We start from the raw sequence: 23,312 nt of genomic DNA, 5'->3' as shown, positions 1-23,312 counted from the left end.
TTTAATTTGTTTATGGATGGGGTTGTTAGGGAGGTGAATGCAAGAGTTTTGGAAAGAGGGGCAAGTATGAAGTCTGTTGTGGATGAGAGAGCTTGGAAAGTGAGTCAGTTGTTGTTCGCTGATGATACAGCGTTGGTGGCTGATTCATGTCAGAAACTGCAGAAGCTGGTAACTGAGTTTGGTAAAGTGTGTGAAAGAAGAAAGTTAAGAGTAAATGTGAATAAGAGCAAGGTTATTAGGTACAGTAGGGTTGAGGGTCAAGTCAATTGGGAGGTAAGTTTGAATGGTTCTAGAAAATCTGGAGGAAGTAAAGTGTTTTAGATATCTGAGAGTGGATCTGGCAGCGGATGGAACCATGGAAGCGGAAGTGAATCATAGGGTGGGGGAGGGGGCGAAAATCCTGGGAGCCTTGAAGAATGTGTGGAAGTCGAGAACATTATCTCGGAAAGCAAAAATGGGTATGTTTGAAGGAATAGTGGTTCCAACAATGTTGTATGGTTGCGAGGCATGGGCTATGGATAGAGTTGTGAGCAGGAGGATGGATGTGCTGGAAATGAGATGTTTGAGGACAATATGTGGTGTGAGGTGGTTTGATTGCGTAAGTAATAATAGGGTAAGAGAGATATGTGGTCAATAAAAAGAGTGTGGTTGAGAGAGCAGAAGAGGGTGTTTTGAAATGGTTTGGGCACATGGAGAGAATGAGTGAGGAAAGATTGACCAAGAGGATATATGTGTCGGAGGTGGAGGGAACGAGGAGAAGAGGGAGACCAAATTGGAGGTGGAAAGATGGAGTGAAAAGGATTTTGTGTGATCGGGGCCTGACCATGCAGGAAGGTGAAAGGCGTGCAAGGAATAGAGTGAATTGGAACGATGTGGTATACAGGGGTTGACGTGCTGTCAGTGGATTGAATCAAGGAATGTGAAGCGTCCGGGGTAAACCATGGAAAGCTGTGTAGGTATGTATATTTGCGTGTGTGGACGTGTGTATGTACATGTGTATGGGGGGGGTTGGGCCATTTCTTTCGTCTGTTTCCTTGCGCTACCTCGCAACCGCGGGAGACAGCGACGAGGTATAAAAAAAAAAATATATATATATATTATCCCTGGGGATAGGGGAGCAAGAATACTTCCCACATATTCCCTGTGTGTCGTAGAAGGTGACTAAAAGGGGAGGGAGCGGGGGGCTGGAAATCCTCCCCTCTCGTTTTTTTTTTTTAATTTCCAAAAGAAGGAACAGAGAATTGGGCCAGGTGAGGGTAGTCCCTCAAAGGCTCAGTCCTCTGTTCTTAACGCTACCTCGCTAATGCGGGAAATGGCGAATAGTTTGAAAGAAAAAAAGAAAGAAAGATATATATATGTATATACATACCTATACATCTCAGCGTATACATATATATACACACAGAGACATATACATATATACACATGTACATAATTCATACTGTCTGCCTTTATTCATTCCCATCCCCACCCCACCACACATGAAATAACAACCCCCTCCCCCAGCATGTGCTCGAGGTAGCACTAGGAAAAGACAACAAAGGCCACATTCGTTCACACTCAGTCTCTAACTGTCATGTATAATGCACCGAAACAACAGCTCCCTTTCCACATCCAGGCCCCACAAAACTTTCCATGGTGTATCATTTCTGAAAATGATTTGGACCATCTAAATCATGTGATTTATGTCTTTCAGATTCTGAAAGCAAATACAAAGCAGTAACAAAGCACCAATTCCTAATTATCTATAATCAGGACAGAAGGCGCTTTTTAACATTGACATTTCATCTTACTCTAATTAGATGGAAGGGTCATGGATAAAACCCCAGCATACAAAACCACCAATAATACTGTACCCTCAGATGAATTACAATCTGACTTTAGAAACCACCAATCAGATCAGAGTACCTTTCTAAGCTAATCTTTAACTACAAAGACTTCTGAATATGGAATAATCTCTTATAACCAACTGGCTGAATGCTGGAAATGGGGAATACCCCATTCCTTACCTTGAATGGGAAATCAGTAGCTTCTGTACAAAAATTCTGAACAAAACACTTTCTTGGCTTGAGTACCTAATTACCTACCCTATATTACACATGACAACTTGAGACAGGGTGTGACTTTGAGATCGCTATTCATTTGTTCCTGATACTGACTTACTACAGCAGAAAAAGAAATTAGAAAATATGAAAGAAGCTATCTACCTATCCTACAGGAAATGATAATGTCATAAAAATACCAATCTGATTAATTACTAGCATAGGCATGTACAGCTCATTATATGAAATTTCAATGAAGAATTATGGCTCCTTACAACTTTTTGTATTAGCATATGTCTGTGTGTGTATATATATGTGTACATTGAGATGTATAGGTATGTATATTTGCGTGTATGGACGTGTATGCATATACATGTGTATGTGGGTGGGTTGGGCCATTCTTTCGTCTGTTTCCTTGCGCTACCTTGCTAACGTGGGAGACAGCGACAAAGCAAAATAAATAAAAAATAAATAACATATATATATATATATATATATATATATATATATATATATATATATATATATTTTTTTTTTTTTTATACTTTGTCGCTGTCTCCCACGTTTGCGAGGTAGCGCAAGGAAACAGACGAAAGAAATGGCCCAACCCCACCATACACATGTATATACATACGTCCACACACGCAAATATACATACCTACACAGTTTTCCATGGTTTACCCCAGACGCTTCACATGCCTTGATTCAATCCACTGACAGCACGTCAACCCCGGTATACCACATCGCTCCAATTCACTCTATTCCTTGCCCTCCTTTCACCCTCCTGCATGTTCAGGCCCCGATCACACAAAATCTTTTTCACTCCATCTTTCCACCTCCAATTTGGTCTCCCTCTTCTCCTTGCTCCCTCCACCTCCGACACATATATCCTCTTGGTCAATCTTTCCTCACTCATCCTCTCCATGTGTCCAAACCACTTCAAAACACCCTCTTCTGCTCTTTTTATTTCCACACATCTCTCTTACCCTTACGTTACTTACTCGATCAAACCACCTCACACCACACATTGTCCTCAAACATCTCATTTCCAGCACATCCATCCTCCTGCGCACAACTCTATCCATAGCCCACGACTCGCAACCATACAACATTGTTGGAACCACTATTCCTTCAAACATACCCATTTTTGCTTTCTGAGATAATGTTCTCGACTTCCACACATTCCTCAAGGCCCCCAGAATTTTCGCCCCCTCCCCCACCCTATGATCCACTTCCGCTTCCATGGTTCCATCCGCTGCCAGATCCACTCCCAGATATCTAAAACACTTCACTTCCTCCAGTTTTTCTCCATTCAAACTCACCTCCCAATTGACTTGACCCTCAACCCTACTGTACCTAATAACCTTGCTCTTATTCACATTTACTCTTAACTTTCTTCTTCCACACACTTTACCAAACTCAGTCACCAGCTTCTGCAGTTTCTCACATGAATCAGCCACCAGCGCTGTATCATCAGCGAACAACAACTGACTCACTTCCCAAGCTCTCTCATCCCCAACAGACTTCATACTTGCCCCTCTTTCCAAAACTCTTGCATTTACCTCGCTAACAACCCCATCCATAAACAAATTAAACAACCATGGAGACATCACACACCCCTGCCGCAAACCTACATTCACTGAGAACCAATCACTTTCCTCTCTTCCTACACGTACACATGCATTACATCCTCGATAAAAACTTTTCACTGTTTCTAACAACTTTCCTCCCACACCATATATTCTTAATACCTTCCACAGAGCATCTCTATCAACTCTATCATATGCCTTCTCCAGATCCATAAATGCTACATACAAATCCATTTGCTTTTCTAAGTATTTCTCACATACATTCTTCAAAGCAAACACCTGATCCACACATCCTCTACCACTTCTGAAACCACACTGCTCTTCCCCAATCTCATGCTCTGTACATGCCTTCACCCTCTCAATCAATCAATATATATATATATATATATATATATATATTTTTTTTTTTTTTTTTATACTTTGTCGCTGTCTCCCGCGTTTGCGAGGTAGCGCAAGGAAACAGACGAAAGAAATGGCCCAACCCCCCCCCATACACATGTACATACACACGTCCACACACGCAAATATACATACCTACACAGCTTTCCATGGTTTACCCCGGACGCTTCACATGCCTTGGTTCAATCCACTGACAGCACGTCAACCCCTGTATACCACATCACTCCAATTCGCTCTATTTCTTGCCCTCCTTTCACCCTCCTGCATGTTCAGGCCCCGATCACACAAAATCCTTTTCACTCCATCTTTCCACCTCCAATTTGGTCTCCCTCTTCTCCTCGTTCCCTCCACCTCCGACACATATATCCTCTTGGTCAATCTTTCCTCACTCATTCTCTCCATGTGCCCAAACCATTTCAAAACACCCTCTTCTGCTCTCTCAACCACGCTCTTTTTATTTCCACACATCTCTCTTACCCTTACGTTACTTACTCGATCAAACCACCTCACACCACACATTGTCCTCAAGCATCTCATTTCCAGCACATCCATCCTCCTGCTCACAACTCTATCCATAGCCCACGCCTCGCAACCATACAACATTGTTGGAACCACTATTCCTTCAAACATACCCATTTTTGCTTTCCGGGATAATGTTCTCGACTTCCACACATTTTTCAAGGCTCCCAAAATTTTCGCCCCCTCCCCCACCCTATGATCCACTTCCGCTTCCATGGTTCCATCCGCTGACAGATCCACTCCCAGATATCTAAAACACTTCACTTCCTCCAGTTTTTCTCCATTCAAACTCACCTCCCAATTGACTTGACCCTCAACCCTACTGTACCTAATAACCTTGCTCTTATTCACATTTACTCTTAACTTTCTTCTTCCACACACTTTACCAAACTCAGTCACCAGCTTCTGCAGTTTCTCACATGAATCCGCCACCAGCGCTGTATCATCAGCGAACAACAACTCACTCACTTCCCAAGCTCTCTCATCCCCAACAGACTTCATACTTGCCCCTCTTTCCAAAACTCTTGCATTTACCTCCCTAACAACCCCATCCATAAACAAATTAAACAACCATGGAGACATCACACACCCCTGCCGCAAACCTACATTCACTGAGAACCAATCACTTTCCTCTCTTCCTACACGTACACATGCCTTACATCCTCGATAAAAACTTTTCACTGCTTCTAACAACTTGCCTCCCACACCATATATTCTTAATACCTTCCACAGAGCATCTCTATCAACTCTTATCATATGACTTCTCCAGATCCATAAATGCTACATACAAATCCATTTGCTTTTCTAAGTATTTCTCACATACATTCTTCAAAGCAAACACCTGATCCACACATCCTCTATCATATGCCAAATATATATATATATATATATATATATATATATATATATATATATATATATATGTATCAGGAGAGACTATGTACAGAATGGAAAAAGGTGAGAACAATGGAAGTAAGGGGAGTGGGGGAGGAATGGGATGTATTTAGGGAATCAGTGATGGATTGCGCAAAAGATGCTTGTGGCATGAGAAGAGTGGGAGGTGGGCTGTTTAGAAAGGGTAGTGAGTGGTGGGATGAAGAAGTAAGAGTATTAGTGAAAGAGAAGAGAGAGGCATTTGGACGATTTTTGCAGGGAAAAAATGCAATTGAGTGGGAGAAGTATAAAAGAAAGAGACAGGAGGTCAAGAGAAAGGTGCAAGAGGTGAAAAAAAGGGCAAATGAGAGTTGGGGTGAGAGACTATCAGTAAATTTTAGGGAGAATAAAAAGATGTTCTGGAAGGAGGTAAATAGGGTGCGTAAGACAAGGGAGCAAATGGGAACTTCAGTGAAGGGCGCAAATGGGGAGGTGATAACAAGTAGTGGTGATGTGAGAAGGAGATGGAATGAGTATTTTGAAGGTTTGTTGAATGTGTCTGATGACAGAGTGGCAGATATAGGGTGTTTGGGTCGAGGTGGTGTGCAAAGTGAGAGGGTTAGGGAAAATGATTTGGTAAACAGAGAAGAGGTAGTAAAAGCTTTGCGGAAGATGAAAGCCGGCAAGGCAGCAGGTTTGGATGGTATTGCTGTGGAATTTATTAAAAAAGGGGGTGACTGTATTGTTGACTGGTTGGTAAGGTTATTTAATGTATGTATGACTCATGGTGAGGTGCCTGAGGATTGGCGGAATGCGTGCATAGTGCCATTGTACAAAGGCAAAGGGGATAAGAGTGAGTGCTCAAATTACAGAGGTATAAGTTTGTTGAGTATTCCTGGTAAATTATATGGGAGGGTATTGATTGAGAGGGTGAAGGCATGTACAGAGCATCAGATTGGGGAAGAGCAGTGTGGTTTCAGAAGTGGTAGAGGATGTGTGGATCAGGTGTTTGCTTTGAAGAATGTATGTGAGAAATACTTAGAAAAGCAAATGGATTTGTATGTAGCATTTATGGATCTGGAGAAGGCATATGATAGAGTTGATAGAGATGCTCTGTGGAAGGTATTAAGAATATATGGTGTGGGAGGCAAGTTGTTAGAAGCAGTGAAAAGTTTTTATCGAGGATGTAAGGCATGTGTACGTGTAGGAAGAGAGGAAAGTGATTGGTTCTCAGTGAATGTAGGTTTGCGGCAGGGGTGTGTGATGTCTCCATGGTTGTTTAATTTGTTTATGGATGGGGTTGTTAGGGAGGTAAATGCAAGAGTCTTGGAAAGAGGGGCAAGTATGAAGTCTGTTGGGGATGAGAGAGCTTGGGAAGTGAGTCAGTTGTTGTTCGCTGATGATACAGCGCTGGTGGCGGATTCATGTGAGAAACTGCAGAAGCTGGTGACGGAGTTTGGTAAAGTGTGTGGAAGAAGAAAGTTAAGAGTAAATGTGAATAAGAGCAAGGTTATTAGGTACAGTAGGGTTGAGGGTCAAGTCAATTGGGAGGTGAGTTTGAATGGTGAAAAACTGGAGGAAGTGAAGTGTTTTAGATATCTTGGAGTGGATCTGTCAGCGGATGGAACCATGGAAGCGGAAGTGGATCATAGGGTGGGGGAGGGGGCGAAAATTTTGGGAGCCTTGAAAAATGTGTGGAAGTCGAGAACATTATCCCGGAAAGCAAAAATGGGTATGTTTGAAGGAATAGTGGTTCCAACAATGTTGTATGGTTGCGAGGCGTGGGCTATGGATAGAGTTGTGCGCAGGAGGATGGATGTGCTGGAAATGAGATGTTTGAGGACAATGTGTGGTGTGAGGTGGTTTGATCGAGTAAGTAACGTAAGGGTAAGAGAGATGTGTGGAAATAAAAAGAGCGTGGTTGAGAGAGCAGAAGAGGGTGTTTTAAAATGGTTTGGGCACATGGAGAGAATGAGTGAGGAAAGATTGACCAAGAGGATATATGTGTCGGAGGTGGAGGGAACGAGGAGAAGAGGGAGACCAAATTGGAGGTGGAAAGATGGAGTGAAAAAGATTTTGTGTGATCGGGGCCTGAACATGCAGGAGGGTGAAAGGAGGGCAAGGAATAGAGTGAATTGGAGCGATGTGGTATACAGGGGTTGACGTGCTGTCAGTGGATTGAATCAAGGCATGTGAAGCGTCCGGGGTAAACCATGGAAAGCTGTGTAGGTATGTATATTTGTGTGTGTGGACGTGTGTATGTACATGTGTATGGGGGGGGTTGGGCCATTTCTTTCGTCTGTTTCCTTGCGCTACCTCGCAAACGCGGGAGACAGCGACAAAGTATAAAAAAAAAAAAAAAAAAAAAAAAAAAAAAAAAAAATATATATATATATATATATATATATATATATATATATATATATATATATATATATATATATATATATATATCATTAAATTTTTGCAGGGAAAAAATGCAATTGAGTGGGAGAAGTATAAAATAAAGAGACAGGAGGTCAAGAGAAAGGTGCAAGAGGTGAAAAAAAGGGCAAATGAGAGTTGGGGTGAGAGACTATCAGTAAATTTTAGGGAGAATAAAAAGATGTTCTGGAAGGAGGTAAATAAAGTGCGTAAGACAAGGGAGCAAATGGGAACTTCAGTGAAGGGCGTAAATGGGGAGGTGATAACAAGTAGTGGTGATGTGAGAAGGAGATGGAATGAGTATTTTGAAGGTTTGTTGAATGTGTCTGATGACAGAGTGGCAGATATAGGGTGTTTTGGTCGAGGTGGTGTGCAAAGTGAGAGGGTTAGGGAAAATGATTTGGTAAACAGAGAAGAGGTAGTAAAAGCTTTGCGGAAGATGAAAGCCGGCAAGGCAGCAGGATTGGATGGTATTGCAGTGGAATTTATTAAAAAAGGGGGTGACTGTATTGTTGATTGGTTGGTAAGGTTATTTAATGTATGTATGACTCATGGTGAGGTGCCTGAGGATTGGCGGAATGCGTGCATAGTGCCATTGTACAAAGGCAAAGGGGATAAGAGTGAGTGCTCAAATTACAGAGGTATAAGTTTGTTGAGTATTCCTGGTAAATTATATGGGAGGGTATTGATTGAGAGGGTGAAGGCATGTACAGAGCATCAGATTGGGGAAGAGCAGTGCGGTTTCAGAAGTGGTAGAGGATGTGTGGATCAGGTGTTTGCTTTGAAGAATGTATGTGAGAAATACTTAGAAAAGCAAATGGATTTGTATGTAGCATTTATGGATCTGGAGAAGGCATATGATAGAGTTGATAGAGATGCTCTGTGGAAGGTATTAAGAATATATGGTGTGGGAGGCAAGTTGTTAGAAGCAGTGAAAAGTTTTTATCGAGGATGTAAGGCATGTGTACGTGTAGGAAGAGAGGAAAGTGATTGGTTCTCAGTGAATGTAGGTTTGCGGCAGGGGTGTGTGATGTCTCCATGGTTGTTTAATTTGTTTATGGATGGGGTTCTTAGGGAGGTAAATGCAAGAGTCCTGGAAAGAGGGGCAAGTGTGAAGTCTGTTGGGGATGAGAGAGCTTGGGAAGTGAGTCAGTTGTTGTTCGCTGATGATACAGCGCTGGTGGCGGATTCATGTGAGAAACTGCAGAAGCTGGTGACTGAGTTTGGTAAAGTGTGTGAAAGAAGAAAGTTAAGAGTAAATGTGAATAAGAGCAAGGTTATTAGGTACAGTAGGGTTGAGGGTCAAGTCAATTGGGAGGTGAGTTTGAATGGAGAAAAACTGGAGGAAGTGAAGTGTTTTAGATATCTGGGAGTGGATCTGTCAGCGGATGGAACCATGGAAGCGGAAGTGGATCATAGGGTGGGGGAGGGGGCGAAAATTTTGGGAGCCTTGAAAAATGTGTGGAAGTCGAGAACATTATCTCGGAAAGCAAAAATGGGTATGTTTGAAGGAATAGTGGTTCCAACAATGCTGTATGGTTGCGAGGCGTGGGCTATGGATAGAGTTGTGCGCAGGAGGATGGATGTGCTGGAAATGAGATGTTTGAGGACAATGTGTGGTGTGAGGTGGTTTGATCGAGTAAGTAACGTAAGGGTAAGAGAGATGTGTGGAAATAAAAAGAGTGTGGTTGAGAGAGCAGAAGAGGGTGTTTTGAAATGGTTTGGGCACATGGAGAGAATGAGTGAGGAAAGATTGACCAAGAGGATATATGTGTCGGAGGTGGAGGGAACGAGGAGAAGAGGGAGACCAAATTGGAGGTGGAAAGATGGAGTGAAAAAGATTTTGTGTGATCGGGGCCTGAACATGCAGGAGGGTGAAAGGAGGGCAAGGAATAGAGTGAATTGGAGCGATGTGGTATACAGGGGTTGACGTGCTGTCAGTGGATTGAATCAAGGCATGTGAAGCGTCTGGGGTAAACCATGGAAAGCTGTGTAGGTATGTATATTTGCGTGTGTGGATGTGTGTATGTACATGTGTATGGGGGGGGGGGGTTGGGCCATTTCTTTCGTCTGTTTCCTTGCGCTACCTCGCAAACGCGGGAGACAGCGAAAAAAAAAAAAAAAAAAAAAAAAAAAAAAAAAAAAAAAACATTAAATTTTAGGGAGAATAAAAAGATGTTCTGGAAGGAGGTAAATAAAGTGCGTAAGACAAGGGAGCAAATGGGAACTTCAGTGAAGGGCGCAAATGGGGAGGTGATAACAAGTAGTGGTGATGTGAGAAGGAGATGGAGTGAGTATTTTGAAGGTTTGTTGAATGTGTTTGATGATAGAGTGGCAGATATAGGGTGTTTTGGTCGAGGTGGTGTGCAAAGTGAGAGGGTTAGGGAAAATGATTTGGTAAACAGAGAAGAGGTAGTGAAAGCTTTGCGGAAGATGAAAGCCAGCAAGGCAGCAGGTTTGGATGGTATTGCAGTGGAATTTATTAAAAAAGGGGGTGACTGTATTGTTGACTGGTTGGTAAGGTTATTTAATGTATGTATGACTCATGGTGAGGTGCCTGAGGATTGGCGGAATGCGTGCATAGTGCCATTGTACAAAGGCAAAGGGGATAAGAGTGAGTGCTCAAATTACAGAGGTATAAGTTTGTTGAGTATTCCTGGTAACTTATATGGGAGGGTATTGATTGAGAGGGTGAAGGCATTTACAGAGCATCAGATTGGGGAAGAGCAGTGTGGTTTCAGAAGTGGTAGAGGATGTGTGGATCAGGTGTTTGCTTTGAAGAATGTATGTGAGAAATACTTAGAAAAGCAAATGGATTTGTATGTAGCATTTATGGATCTGGAGAAGGCATATGATAGAGTTGATAGAGATGCTCTGTGGAAGGTATTAAGAATATATGGTGTGGGAGGAAAGTTGTTAGAAGCAGTGAAAAGTTTTTATCGAGGATGTAAGGCATGTGTACGTGTAGGAAGAGAGGAAAGTGATTGGTTCTCAGTGAATGTAGGTTTGCGGCAGGGGTGTGTGATGTCTCCATGGTTGTTTAATTTGTTTATGGATGGGGTTGTTAGGGAGGTAAATGCAAGAGTTTTGGAAAGAGGGGCAAGTATGAAGTCTGTTGGGGATGAGAGAGCTTGGGAAGTGAGTCAGTTGTTGTTCGCTGATGATACAGCGCTGGTGGCTGATTCATGTGAGAAACTGCAGAAGCTGGTGACTGAGTTTGGTAAAGTGTGTGGAAGAAGAAAGTTAAGAGTAAATGTGAATAAGAGCAAGGTTATTAGGTACAGTAGGGTTGAGGGTCAAGTCAATTGGGAGGTGAGTTTGAATGGAGAAAAACTGGAGGAAGTGAAGTGTTTTAGATATCTGGGAGTGGATCTGGCAGCGGATGGAACCATGGAAGCGGAAGTGGATCATAGGGTGGGGGAGGGGGCGAAAATTCTGGGGGCCTTGAAGAATGTGTGGAAGTCGAGAACATTATCTCGGAAAGCAAAAATGGGTATGTTTGAAGGAATAGTGGTTCCAACAATGTTGTATGGTTGCGAGGCGTGGGCTATGGATAGAGTTGTGCGCAGGAGGATGGATGTGCTGGAAATGAGATGTTTGAGGACAATGTGTGGTGTGAGGTGGTTTGATCGAGTGAGTAACGTAAGGGTAAGAGAGATGTGTGGAAATAAAAAGAGCGTGGTTGAGAGAGCAGAAGAGGGTGTTTTGAAGTGGTTTGGGCACATGGAGAGGATGAGTGAGGAAAGATTGACCAAGAGGATATATGTGTCGGAGGTGGAGGGAGCAAGGAGAAGAGGGAGACCAAATTGGAGGTGGAAAGATGGAGTGAAAAAGATTTTGTGTGATCGGGGCCTGAACATGCAGGAGGGTGAAAGGAGGGCAAGGAATAGAGTGAATTGGAGCGATGTGGTATACCGGGGTTGACGTGCTGTCAGTGGATTGAATCAAGGCATGTGAAGCGTCTGGGGTAAACCATGGAAAGCTGTGTAGGTATGTATATTTGCGTGTGTGGACGTATGTATATACATGTGTATGGGGGGGGGTTGGGCCATTTCTTTCGTCTGTTTCCTTGCGCTACCTCGCAAACGCGGGAGACAGCGACAAAGTATAAAAAAAAAAAATATATATATCATTAGTGAAAGAGAAGAGAGAGGGATTTGGACGATTTTTGCAGGGAAAAAATGCAATTGAGTGGGAGATGTATAAAAGAAAGAGAAAAGAGGTCAAGAGAAAGGTGTAAGAGGTGAAAAAGAGGGCAAATGAGAGTTGGGGTGAGAGAGTATCATTAAATTTTAGGGAGAATAAAAAGATGTTCTGGAAGGAGGTACATAAAGTGCGTAAGACAAGGGAGCAAATGGAAACTTCAGTGAAGGGCGCAAATGGGGAGGTGATAACAAGTAGTGGTGATGTGAGAAGGAGATGGAGTGAGTATTTTGAAGGTTTGTTGAATGTGTTTGATGATAGAGTGGCAGATATAGGGTGTTTTGGTCGAGGTGCTGTAAAAGCTTTACGGAAGACGAAAGCCGGCAAGGCAGCAAGTTTGGATGGTACTGCAGTGGAATTTATTAAAAAAGGGGCTGACTGTATTATTGACTGGTTGGTAAGGTTATTTAATGTATGTATGACTCATGGTGAGGTGCCTGAAGATTGGCGGAATGCGTGCATAGTGCCTTTGTACAAAGGCAAAGGGGATAAGAGTGAGTACTCAAATTACAGAGGTATAAGTTTGTTGAGTATTCCTGGTAAATTATATGGGAGGGTATTGATTGAGAGGGTGAAGGCATGTACAGAGCATCAGATTGGGGAAGAGCAGTGTGGTTTCAGAAGTGGTAGAGGATGTGTGGATCAGGTGTTTGCTTTGAAGAATGTATGTGTGAAATACTTAGAAAAGCAAATGGATTTGTATGTAGCATTTATGGATCTGGAGAAGGCATATGAGAGAGTTGATAGAGATGCTCTGTGGAAGGTATTAAGAATATATGGTGTGGGAGGCAAGTTGTTAGAAGCAGTGAAAAGTTTTTATCGAGGATGTAAGGCATGTACGTGTAAGAAGAGAGGAAAGTAATTGGTTCTCAGTGAATGTAGGTTTGCGACAGGGCTGTGCGATGTCGCCATGGTTGTTTAATTTGTTTATGGATGGGGTTGTTAGGGAGGTGAATGCAAGAGTTTTGGAAAGAGGGGCAAGTATGAAGTCTGTTGGGGATGAGAGAGCTTGGGAAGTGAGTCAGTTGTTGTTTGCTGATGATACAGCGCTGGTGGCTGATTCATGTGAGAAACTGCAGAAGCTGGTGACTGAGTTTGGTAAAGTGTGTGAAAGAAGAAAGTTAAGAGTAAATGTGAATAAGAGCAAGATTATTAGGTACACTAGGGTTGAGGGTCAAGTCAATTGGGAGGTAAGTTTGAATGGAGAAAAACTGGAGGAAGTAAAGTGTTTTAGATATCTGGGAGTGGATCTGGTAGCGGATGGAACCATGGAAGCGGAAGTGAATCATAGGGTGGGGGAGGGGGCAAAAATTCTGGGAGACTTGAAGAATGTGTGGAAGTCGAGAACATTATCTTGGAAAGCAAAAATAGGTATGGTTGAAGGAATAGTGGTTCCAACAATGTTGTATGGTTGCGAGGCGTGGGCTATGGTTAGAGTTGTGCGCAGGAGGGTGGATGTGCTGGAAATGAGATGTTTGAGGACAATATGTGGTGTGAGGTGGTTTGATCGAGTAAGTAATGTAAGGGTAAGGTAAGAGAGATGTGTGGAAATAAAAAGAGTGTGGTTGAGAGAGCAGAAGAGGGTGTTTTGAAATGGTTTGGTCACATGGAGAGAATGAGTGAGGAAAGATTGACCAAGAGGATATATGTGTCTGAGGTGGAGAGAACGAGGAGAAGTGGGAGACCAAATTGGGGGTGGAAAGATGGAGTGAAAAAGATTTTGTGTGATCGGGGCCTGAACATGCAGGAGGGTGAAAGGCATGCAAGGAATAGAGTGAATTGGAACGACGTGGTATACCGGGGTCGACGTGCTGTCAATGGATTGAATCAGGGTATGTGAAGCGTCTGGGGTAAACCATGGAAAGTTCTGTGGGGCCTGGATGTGGAAAGGGAGCTGTGGTTTCGGTGCATTATTACATGACAGCTAGAGACTGAGTGTGAACGAATGGAGCCTTCGTTGTCTTTTCCTAGCGCTACCTCGCACACATGAGGGGGGAGAGGGGGTTGTTATTCCATGTGTGATAAGGTGGCGATGGGAATAGATAAAGGCAGACAGTATGAGTTATGTACATGTGTATATATGTATATGTCTGTGTGTGTATATATATGTGTACATTGAGATGTATAGGTATGTATATTTGCGTGTGTGGACGTGTATGTATATACATGTGTATGTGGGTGGGTTGGGCCATTCTTTCGTCTGTTTCCTTGCGATACCTTGCTAACGCGGGAGACAGCTACAAAGCAAAATAATAATCTTTTTTTTTTTTTTTATACTTTGTCGCTGTCTCCCGCGTTTGCGAGGTAGCGCAAGGAAACAGACGAAAGAAATGGCCCAACCCCCCCCATAGACATGTATATACATACGTCCACACACGCAAATATACATACCTACACAGCTTTCCATGGTTTACCCCAGACGCTTCACATGCCTTGATTCAATCCAATGACAGCACGTCAACCCCGGTATACCACATCGCTCCAATTCACTCTATTCCTTGCCCTCCTTTCACCCTCCTGCATGTTCAGGCCCTGATCACACAAAATCTTTTTCACTCCATCTTTCCACCTCCAATTTGGTCTCCCTCTTCTCCTCGTTCCCTCCACCTCCGACACATATATCCTCTTGGTCAATCTTTCCTCACTCATTCTCTCCATGTGCCCAAACCACTTCAAAACACCCTCTTCTGCTCTCTCAACCACGCTCTTTTTATTTCCACACATCTCTCTTACCCTTACGTTACTCACTCGATCAAACCACCTCACACCACAAATTGTCCTCAAACATCTCATTTCCAGCACATCCATCCTCCTGCGCACAACTCTATCCATAGCCCACGCCTCGCAACCATACAACATTGTTGGAACCACTATTCCTTCAAACATACCCATTTTTGCTTTCCGAGATAATGTTCTCGACTTCCACACATTCTTCAAGGCCCCCAGAATTTTCGCCCCCTCCCCCACCCTATGATCCACTTCCGCTTCCATGGTTCCATCCGCTGCCAGATCCACTCCCAGATATCTAAAACATTTCACTTCCTCCAGTTTTTCTCCATTCAAACTCACCTCCCAATTGACTTGACCCTCAACCCTACTGTACCTAATAACCTTGCTCTTATTCACATTTACTCTTAACTTTCTTCTTCCACACACTTTACCAAACTCAGTCACCAGCTTCTGCAGTTTCTCACATGAATCAGCCACCAGCGCTGTATCATCAGCGAACAACAACTGACTCACTTCCCAAGCTCTCTCATCCCCAACAGACTTCATACTTGCCCCTCTTTCCAAAACTCTTGCATTTACCTCCCTAACAACCCCATCCATAAACAAATTAAACAACCATGGAGACATCACACACCCCTGCTGCAAACCTACATTCACTGAGAACCAATCACTTTCCTCTCTTCCTACACGTACACATGCCTTACATCCTCGATAAAAACTTTTCACTGCTTCTAACAACTTTCCTCCAACACCATATATTCTTAATACCTTCCACAGAGCATCTCTATCAACTCTATCATATGCCTTCTCCAGATCCATAAATGCTACATACAAATCCATTTGCTTTTCTAAGTATTTCTCACATACATTCTTCAAAGCAAACACCTGATCCACACATCCTCTACCACTTCTGAAACCACACTGCTCTTCCCCAATCTGATGCTCTGTACATGCCTTCACCCTCTCAATCAATACCCTCCCATATAATTTACCAGGAATACTCAACAAACTTATACCTCTGTAATTTGAGCACTCACTCTTATCCCCTTTGCCTTTGTACAATGGCACTATGCACGCATTCTGCCAATCCTCAGGCACCTCACCATGAGTCATACATACATTAAATAACCTTACCAACCAGTCAACAATACAGTCACCCCCTTTTTTAATAAATTCCACTGCAATACCATCCAAACCTGCTGCCTTGCCGGCTTTCATCTTCCGCAAAGCTTTCACTACCTCTTCTCTGTTTACCAAATCATTTTCCCTAACCCTCTCACTTTGCACACCACCTCGACCAAAACACCCTATATCTGCCACTCTATCATCAAACACATTCAACAAACCTTCAAAATACTCACTCCATCTCCTTCTCACATCACCACTACTTGTTATCACCTCCCCATTTGCGCCCTTCACTGAAGTTCCCATTTGCTCCCTTGTCTTACGCACTTTATTTACCTCCTTCCAGAACATCTTTTTATTCTCCCTAAAATTTAATGATACTCTCTCACCCCAACTCTCATTTGCCCTTTTTTTCACCTCTTGCACCTTTCTCTCGACCTCCTGTCTCTTTCTTTTATACATCTCCCACTCAATTGCAATTTTTCCCTGCAAAAATCGTCCAAATGCCTCTCTCTTCTCTTTCACTAATACTCTTACTTCTTCATCCCACCACTCACTACCCTTTCTAATCAACCCACCTCCCACTCTTCTCATGCCACAAGCATCTTTTGCACAATCCATCACTGATTCCCTAAATACATCCCATTCCTCCCCCACTCCCCTTGCTTCCATTGTTCTCACCTTTTTCCATTCTGTACTCAGTCTCTCCTGGTACTTCCTCACACAGGTCTCCTTCTCAAGCTCACTTACTCTCACCACCCTCTTCACCCCAACATTCACTCTTCTTTTATATATACAGATATTGATATACACACATGTATGTGAATATCCCTCTTTTTAAACCAGGTATTACCAATCACTAATCCTTTTTCAGCACACTAATCCAAAAACTGTTCACCATTTCCATTCATAACTCTGAATACCCTTTGCACCCCAATTATACCCTCAACTGCCCCATCATTCAACTTCACATTTAAGCTTCCGTTTTATTAGATGAAAACTGCTGACACACTCACTGAGCTGCTCCCAAAACATTTGCCTCTCATCTTTTTTTTCATGGTCAAGTGCATAAGCAACAATCATGCATCTTTCGCCATCCACTTTCAGTTTCACCCACTACATTCTGGGATTTACTTCCTTACACTCAATTACACATTCATGCAACTCCTGCATAGGAACAGTGCTACTCCTTCCTTGGCTCTTATCCTCTCGCCAACCCCTGACTTTACTACTAGGACATTTCCAAACAATTCTTCCCCTTTAACTTTGAGCTTTTTTTTTTAGGACATCTAAAAACCATTCTTCCCCTTTAACCTTGAGCTTTTTCTCACTCGAGAGCCAGAACATCCAGGTTTCTTTCCCCAATCATACTACCTATCCCTCCTCTCTTCTCATCTTGGTTACATCCACACACATTCAGACACCCCAGCCTAAGCCTTCGATGAGGATGAGTGCTCCTTTCTTGGCTACTTCTTCTGTTCCTTCTTTTAGAAACTGAAATACAAGAACGGGGGTTTCCAGCTTTCCTCTTCAGCCCCCTTTAGTCATCTTGTACAACATGCAGGAAATATAGAGATAAAATCATTTTCTCATCTACTCCAGTAATAAAACTTTTTAAAAACTTTTTTTTTTTTTGGCTCCCGCGTTTGCGAGGTAGCGCAAGGAAACAGACGAAAGAAATGGCCCAACCCATCCCCATACACATGTATATACATACGTCCACACACGCAAATATACATACCTACACAGCTTTCCATGGTTTACCCCAGACGCTTCACATGCCCTGGTTCAATCCACTGACAGCACGTCAACCCCGGTATACCACATCGATCCAATTCACTCTATTCCTTGCCAACCTTTCACCCTCCTGCATGTTCAGGCCCCGATCACACGAAATCTTTTTACTAGATCTTTCCACCTCCAATTTGGTCTCCCACTTCTCCTCGTTCCCTCACCTCCGACACATATATCCTCTTGGTCAATCTTTCCTCACTCATTCTCTCCATGTGCCCAAACCATTTCAAAACACCCTCTTCTGCTCTCTCAACCACGCTCTTTTTATTTCCACACATCTCTCTTACCCTTACGTTACTTACTCGATCAAACCACCTCACACCACACATTGTCCTCAAACATCTCATTTCCAGCACATCCATCCTCCTGCGCACAACTCTATCCATAGCCCACGCCTCGCAACCATACAACATTGTTGGAACCACTATTCCTTCAAACATACCCATTTTTGCTTTCCGAGATAATGTTCTCGACTTCCACACATTCTTCAAGGCTCCCAGAATCTTCGCCCCCTCCCCCACCCTATGATCCACTTCCGCTTCCATGGTTCCATCCGCTGCCAGATCCACTCCCAGATATCTAAAACACTTCACTTCCTCCAGTTTTTCTCCATTCAAACTTACCTCCCAATTGACTTGACCCTCAACCCTACTGTACCTAATAACCTTGCTCTTATTCACATTTACTCTTAACTTTCTTCTTTCACACACTTTACCAAACTCAGTCACCAGCTTCTGCAGTTTCTCACATGAATCAGCCACCAGCGCTGTATCATCAGCGAACAACAACTGACTCACTTCCCAAGCTCTCTCATCCCCAACAGACTTCATACTTGCCCCTCTTTCCAAAACTCTTGCATTCACCTCCCTAACAACCCCATCCATAAACAAATTAAACAACCATGGAGACATCACACACCCCTGCCGCAAACCTACATTCAATGAGAACCAATCACTTTCCTCTCTTCCTACACGTACACATGCCATACATCCTTGATAAAAACTTTTCACTGCTTCTAACAACTTGCCTCCCACACCATATATTCTTAATACCTTCCACAGAGCATCTCTATCAACTCTATCAACTCTAATTAAAGACAAAAGTTCCAGCAGACATGTAACATGAACATGACTGGAGGGGAGTGGCAAGCCTACTACTGTATATCATAAATTAGTTAATGTGGGTTAACAAAAGATAGTTGACAAAGAGCAAGCCACAGAAACATATTTTTAAGAAAGGGGTTGCAGTATCAATGGACAGAACAGGATAAGAAATTATAATATTTCACAGAATTAGGAAAAAAACTAAAACAAAAGAAATACCCACAAAAATATAGTATATGACTGTGACAAGTGGAGATGTTCAATGAAAGAAAAAATAAAAGCAAGATCAAATGAGCATCTGAGTGTAAAATGAGAGTTGGTAAATAGGACCAAGAGACATGATGTGAATGATATGTTTGAGATCCTATACAAAAATGCTCTTCTGTGAGAGCCAGTGATTCATATATCTATTCATGAAATACAATATCTTCATCAATTCCATGCAAAATTCCAATTTTACAGACAACTGCCATACGCTTTAGCAGGATTCATTTCTTATTCAACCTATCACTTTCTTACCTTTATTCAACCTCATAAACTTTCGTTCATCTCCAGTAGGTTTATCTGGATGGTATATGAGAGACTGCTTCCTGTATGCTTTCTTGATCTCTGCTATGGATGACCCCTAAAGAGATAGATATATAAAATACAAGATATGAAATATGATAAATTGATAACAAAAATCAAATTGCACTTTAGGGAGCACTTTAGGACAATACTACAATTTATGTTACAACATTTCTGTTTTCTTCATGTTAGAGGTAAAAAAAAAAAAAAAAAGAAATGAAACTAACCACGCCAACCCCAAGAATATCATATGGGTCAAAGTTTGCATATTCATAATCAAACTGCTGGAGCTTGTACACAAGACAGGCCATCAGAACCCATCCTCCAACTATCAAAAGACGCCTGTTGGGATGAGAAAAAAATAATGTCAGACTTTCAAACAGAGTAAACTGTCAAAATCTACCTCAATTTTCAAACAAGTACTGTAAAAAAGTCAGAAAAGGAAAATCCATTCCAATAAGAACGTGACAATCCCAAGATAAATTCTTTGCAAATTAAAGACCAAGATACTCTTTGACACTCAAAAACTTATAATCTTTCTCACTCTAGGAACAAAATACAAGTATTCTCAAAATCAGATAAGCCTTATCTTTGAAAACTAAAATGGGTGCCTTACTGAGTGGTCTTGCGAAGCCCTTTCCATTTTTCTGGCTTCTTGAGTCTGGCATGCTTTCTTTGGAATACCTCACAGCGATCCTTTTCCTGTTCTTTACGAAAAATAAAAACAATCATTGTAAATGAAAGTAACACAGGGAGGCACTTAACCTTTACAAATAAAAACTCAATACTTTGACAGAAGAGAATTTCATTTACTTCTATTACTAAGTTAGGTAAACTTTACACATCGATCCTGCAAAAGCCAAACAGTTCTCTGTACTTCACCCATTCTCTTCATGTGACACTATCAATCATCACAATATACATATAATAATTTGTAAAACTTTACTTATGAGCATGACGAGCCATCAGATGAAGTTTCACAGCAGTACATGTTGCCAAGCTTACAAGTTGTCGTCCCTGTTCAACACATACTATACACAAATACCTTCACTTCACAGTTCTTATTACATTCTTTCTACTTCATTTCCTATTGCCTATGTTGACATTTGAAAATAAATATATATGAGCCAAGACTGAACCAGGGTATGTGAAGCATCAAGGGGAAACCTTGAAAAAGTTTGTGGGGCCTGGATGTCCATAAGGAGCTGTGGTTTCAGTGCATTACACATGACAGCTAGAGAATGGATGTAAGAAGATTTGGCCTTCCTTCGTCTGTTCCTGGCACTACCTTGCCAATGTGGGAAACGGCAATCAAGTATGAAAGAGAAAAAAAAGATAAGATTGTATCGGCTACTTTCTGACTCCTTATTACCAGTACCAATAATACCAACATACCATTTCAGTAATCTCACAGCATATGGTATGCCTGAAAACAAAGCTGTGTTAGAAAGACATTACAGTCTTCGTGCATTTAGTACAGTGTTTCTTCTGGGATTTTTCTTTGCCTTAGGGTAGCATGGGAGCACAAATCATAACTGTGATAAGGGTATGGGTCATTTTCCACAAGCAATATTGGATCACAGGAATGTCTTTCAGTAAAGCATCTTGAATGATGGCCTGACTGACTATTAGGCATAGCAGTACCTGGCAATAAAGCTGGTATATATTTGCTTTACCAAATTCAAGCTATGATGGCTTATTGCCATTTTGCAAAGTGTACAGATTGTATGCCTTCAATTATGACAAATATACCTGATAAAAAGAAAAGCTTGACATAACATCATGAAGTATTATCTCTCACATATTCAGTACAACTAATCAACATATCACATTTATCTACAATTCTCATTTTCTGATCATATTCCACCGCTCAACAAACTATTCTACTGTTTCAACCACACAGCTTTTATTTTCAGTCATGCATAGTGTCCCAGTGAAAAATGGTAAGCACATGTGCAACAAAGTTGTCACACCACTTTGTGTAACGAAATTACTTCAGCATTTTTAATGTTCCGTAATGCAAAAAGGAATTTTTTATTTGCCTATACTATACCCCATGCTCCTGTTTTGTTCATGTAGATATTGAAAGAGCTTTAGGCAAGGTCATCAAATATCTAAACATATGTTTTTACTTTGGAGAGAATGAGGAAAGATTGACAAAAAGGATATATGTGTCAGAGGTGGAGGGAAAAAGGAAAAGCAGGAGGCCAAATTGGAGGTGGAAGGATGGAGTGAAAAATATTTTGAGTAATCAGGGCCTGAACATACAGAAGGATGAGAGGCGTACAAGGAATAGAGTGAATTGGAAAGATGTGGTATACCTGGATTGAAGTGCTGTCAACAGACTGAACAATGGCATGAGGCATCTGGGGTAAACAATGGAAAGGTCTGTGGGGCGTGGATGTGGATCGGGTGCTGTGGTTTCCAAGCATTACACATTAAACTTGATAGCTAGACTGAATGTGAATGAATGTGGCCATTTTGTCTGTCTTCCTGGCACTACTTCGCTGAAGCAGGGGACAGTAACTGCTGTATTATTGTGGGGCGGGGTGGCAACAGGAATGGAAGAAGGCAAGCAAGTATAAATATGAACATGTGTATGTATATATATGTCTGAGCATGTGTATGTATATATGTATATGTTGATATGTATATGTGCATATGTGGGCATTTATGAATATATGAGGATCAGAGAAAATGGTTTGGTAAACAGAGAAGAGGTAGTGAAATCTTTGCAGAAGATGAAAGCCAGCAAGGCAGCAGGTTTGGATGGCATCACAGTGTAATTTATTAAAAAAGGGGGTGACTGTGTTGCTGATTGGTTGGTAAGGATATTCAATGTATGTATGGATCATGGTGAAGTGCCTGAGGATTGGCGGAATGCATGCATAGTGACACTGTACAAAGGCAAAAGGGATAAAGGTGAGTGTTCAAATTACAGAGGCATAAGTTGGTTGGGTATTCCTGGAAAATCATATGGGAGGGTATTGAGTGAGAGGGTTAAAGGCATGTACAGAGCATCAGATTGGGGAAGAGCAGTGTGGTTTCAGAAGTGGCAGAAGATGTGTGGATCAGGTGTTTGCTTTGATGAATGTATGTGAGAAACACTTAGAAGAACAGATGGATTTGTATGTAGCATTTATGGATCTGGAGAGTGTATATAATAAGGTGGATACAGATGTTTTCTGGACGGTTTTAAGAGTATATGGAATGGGAGGTAAGTTGACAGAAGCAGTGAAAAGTTTTTACCAAGGAAGTAAGGCATGTGTACGAGTAAGAAGTGAGGAAAGTGATTGGTTCCCAGTGAATGTCAGTTTGCTGCAGGGGTGTGTATGTCTACATGGTTGCTTAATTTCTTTATAGATGGGGTGGTTAGGGAGGTGAATGCAAGAGTTTTGAAGAGAGGGACAAGTATGCTGTCTGTTCTGGATGACAGGGCTTGCGAAGTGAGTCAGTTGTTGTTTGCTGACGATACAGTGTTGGTGGCTGATTCAGGGAAGAAACTGCAGAAGTTGGTGACTGAGTATGGTAAAGTGTGTGAAAGAAGGAAGCTGAGACTAAATGTGAATAAGAGCAAGGTTATTAGGTTCAGTAGGGTTGAGGACAAGTTAATTGGGAGGTAAGTTTCAATGGAGAAAAATTGGAGGAAGTGAAGTGTTCCAGATATCTGGGAGTGGACTTAGCAGCAGATGGAACCATGGAAGGAGAAGTGAGTCACAGGGTAGGGGAGGGGGTGAAGGTTCTAGGAGTGCTGAAGAATGTGTGGAAGGCAAGACTGTTATCTCAAAGCAAAAATGGGTATGTTTGAAAAAATAGTGGTTCCAACAATGTGATATGGTTGTGAAGCATGGGCTATAGAAAGGGGTTCTGCTGAGGTGGGTGGATACATTGGAAATTAAATGTTTGAGGACAATACGTGGTGTGAGGTGGTTTAATCGAGTAAG

At 42.0% G+C, this 23,312-nt stretch overlaps 1 protein-coding gene across 3 annotated transcripts in view; it reads right to left on the bottom strand.

The window, feature by feature from the left end:
* Positions 1 to 23,312, bottom strand: part of Sec63 (translocation protein Sec63) — a 249,369-nt gene that overhangs the window by 201,086 nt on the left and 24,971 nt on the right. For all 3 annotated transcript variants that reach the window (XM_071693313.1, XM_071693314.1, XM_071693312.1), the window contains exons 2-4: positions 19,985 to 20,075; positions 19,596 to 19,710; positions 19,321 to 19,426 (exon numbers count right to left, since the gene is read on the bottom strand). In XM_071693313.1, the coding sequence (XP_071549414.1) occupies positions 19,321 to 19,426; positions 19,596 to 19,710; positions 19,985 to 20,075 (312 nt within the window). The remainder of the gene's footprint in view (positions 1 to 19,320; positions 19,427 to 19,595; positions 19,711 to 19,984; positions 20,076 to 23,312) is intronic.

Source organism: Panulirus ornatus, chromosome 55, assembly GCF_036320965.1.
Source record: "Panulirus ornatus isolate Po-2019 chromosome 55, ASM3632096v1, whole genome shotgun sequence".
NCBI lineage: Eukaryota > Metazoa > Arthropoda > Malacostraca > Decapoda > Palinuridae > Panulirus > Panulirus ornatus.
The sequence above is the reverse complement of the archived record's forward strand: the minus strand, read 5'-3'. Positions and strand labels throughout refer to the sequence as shown.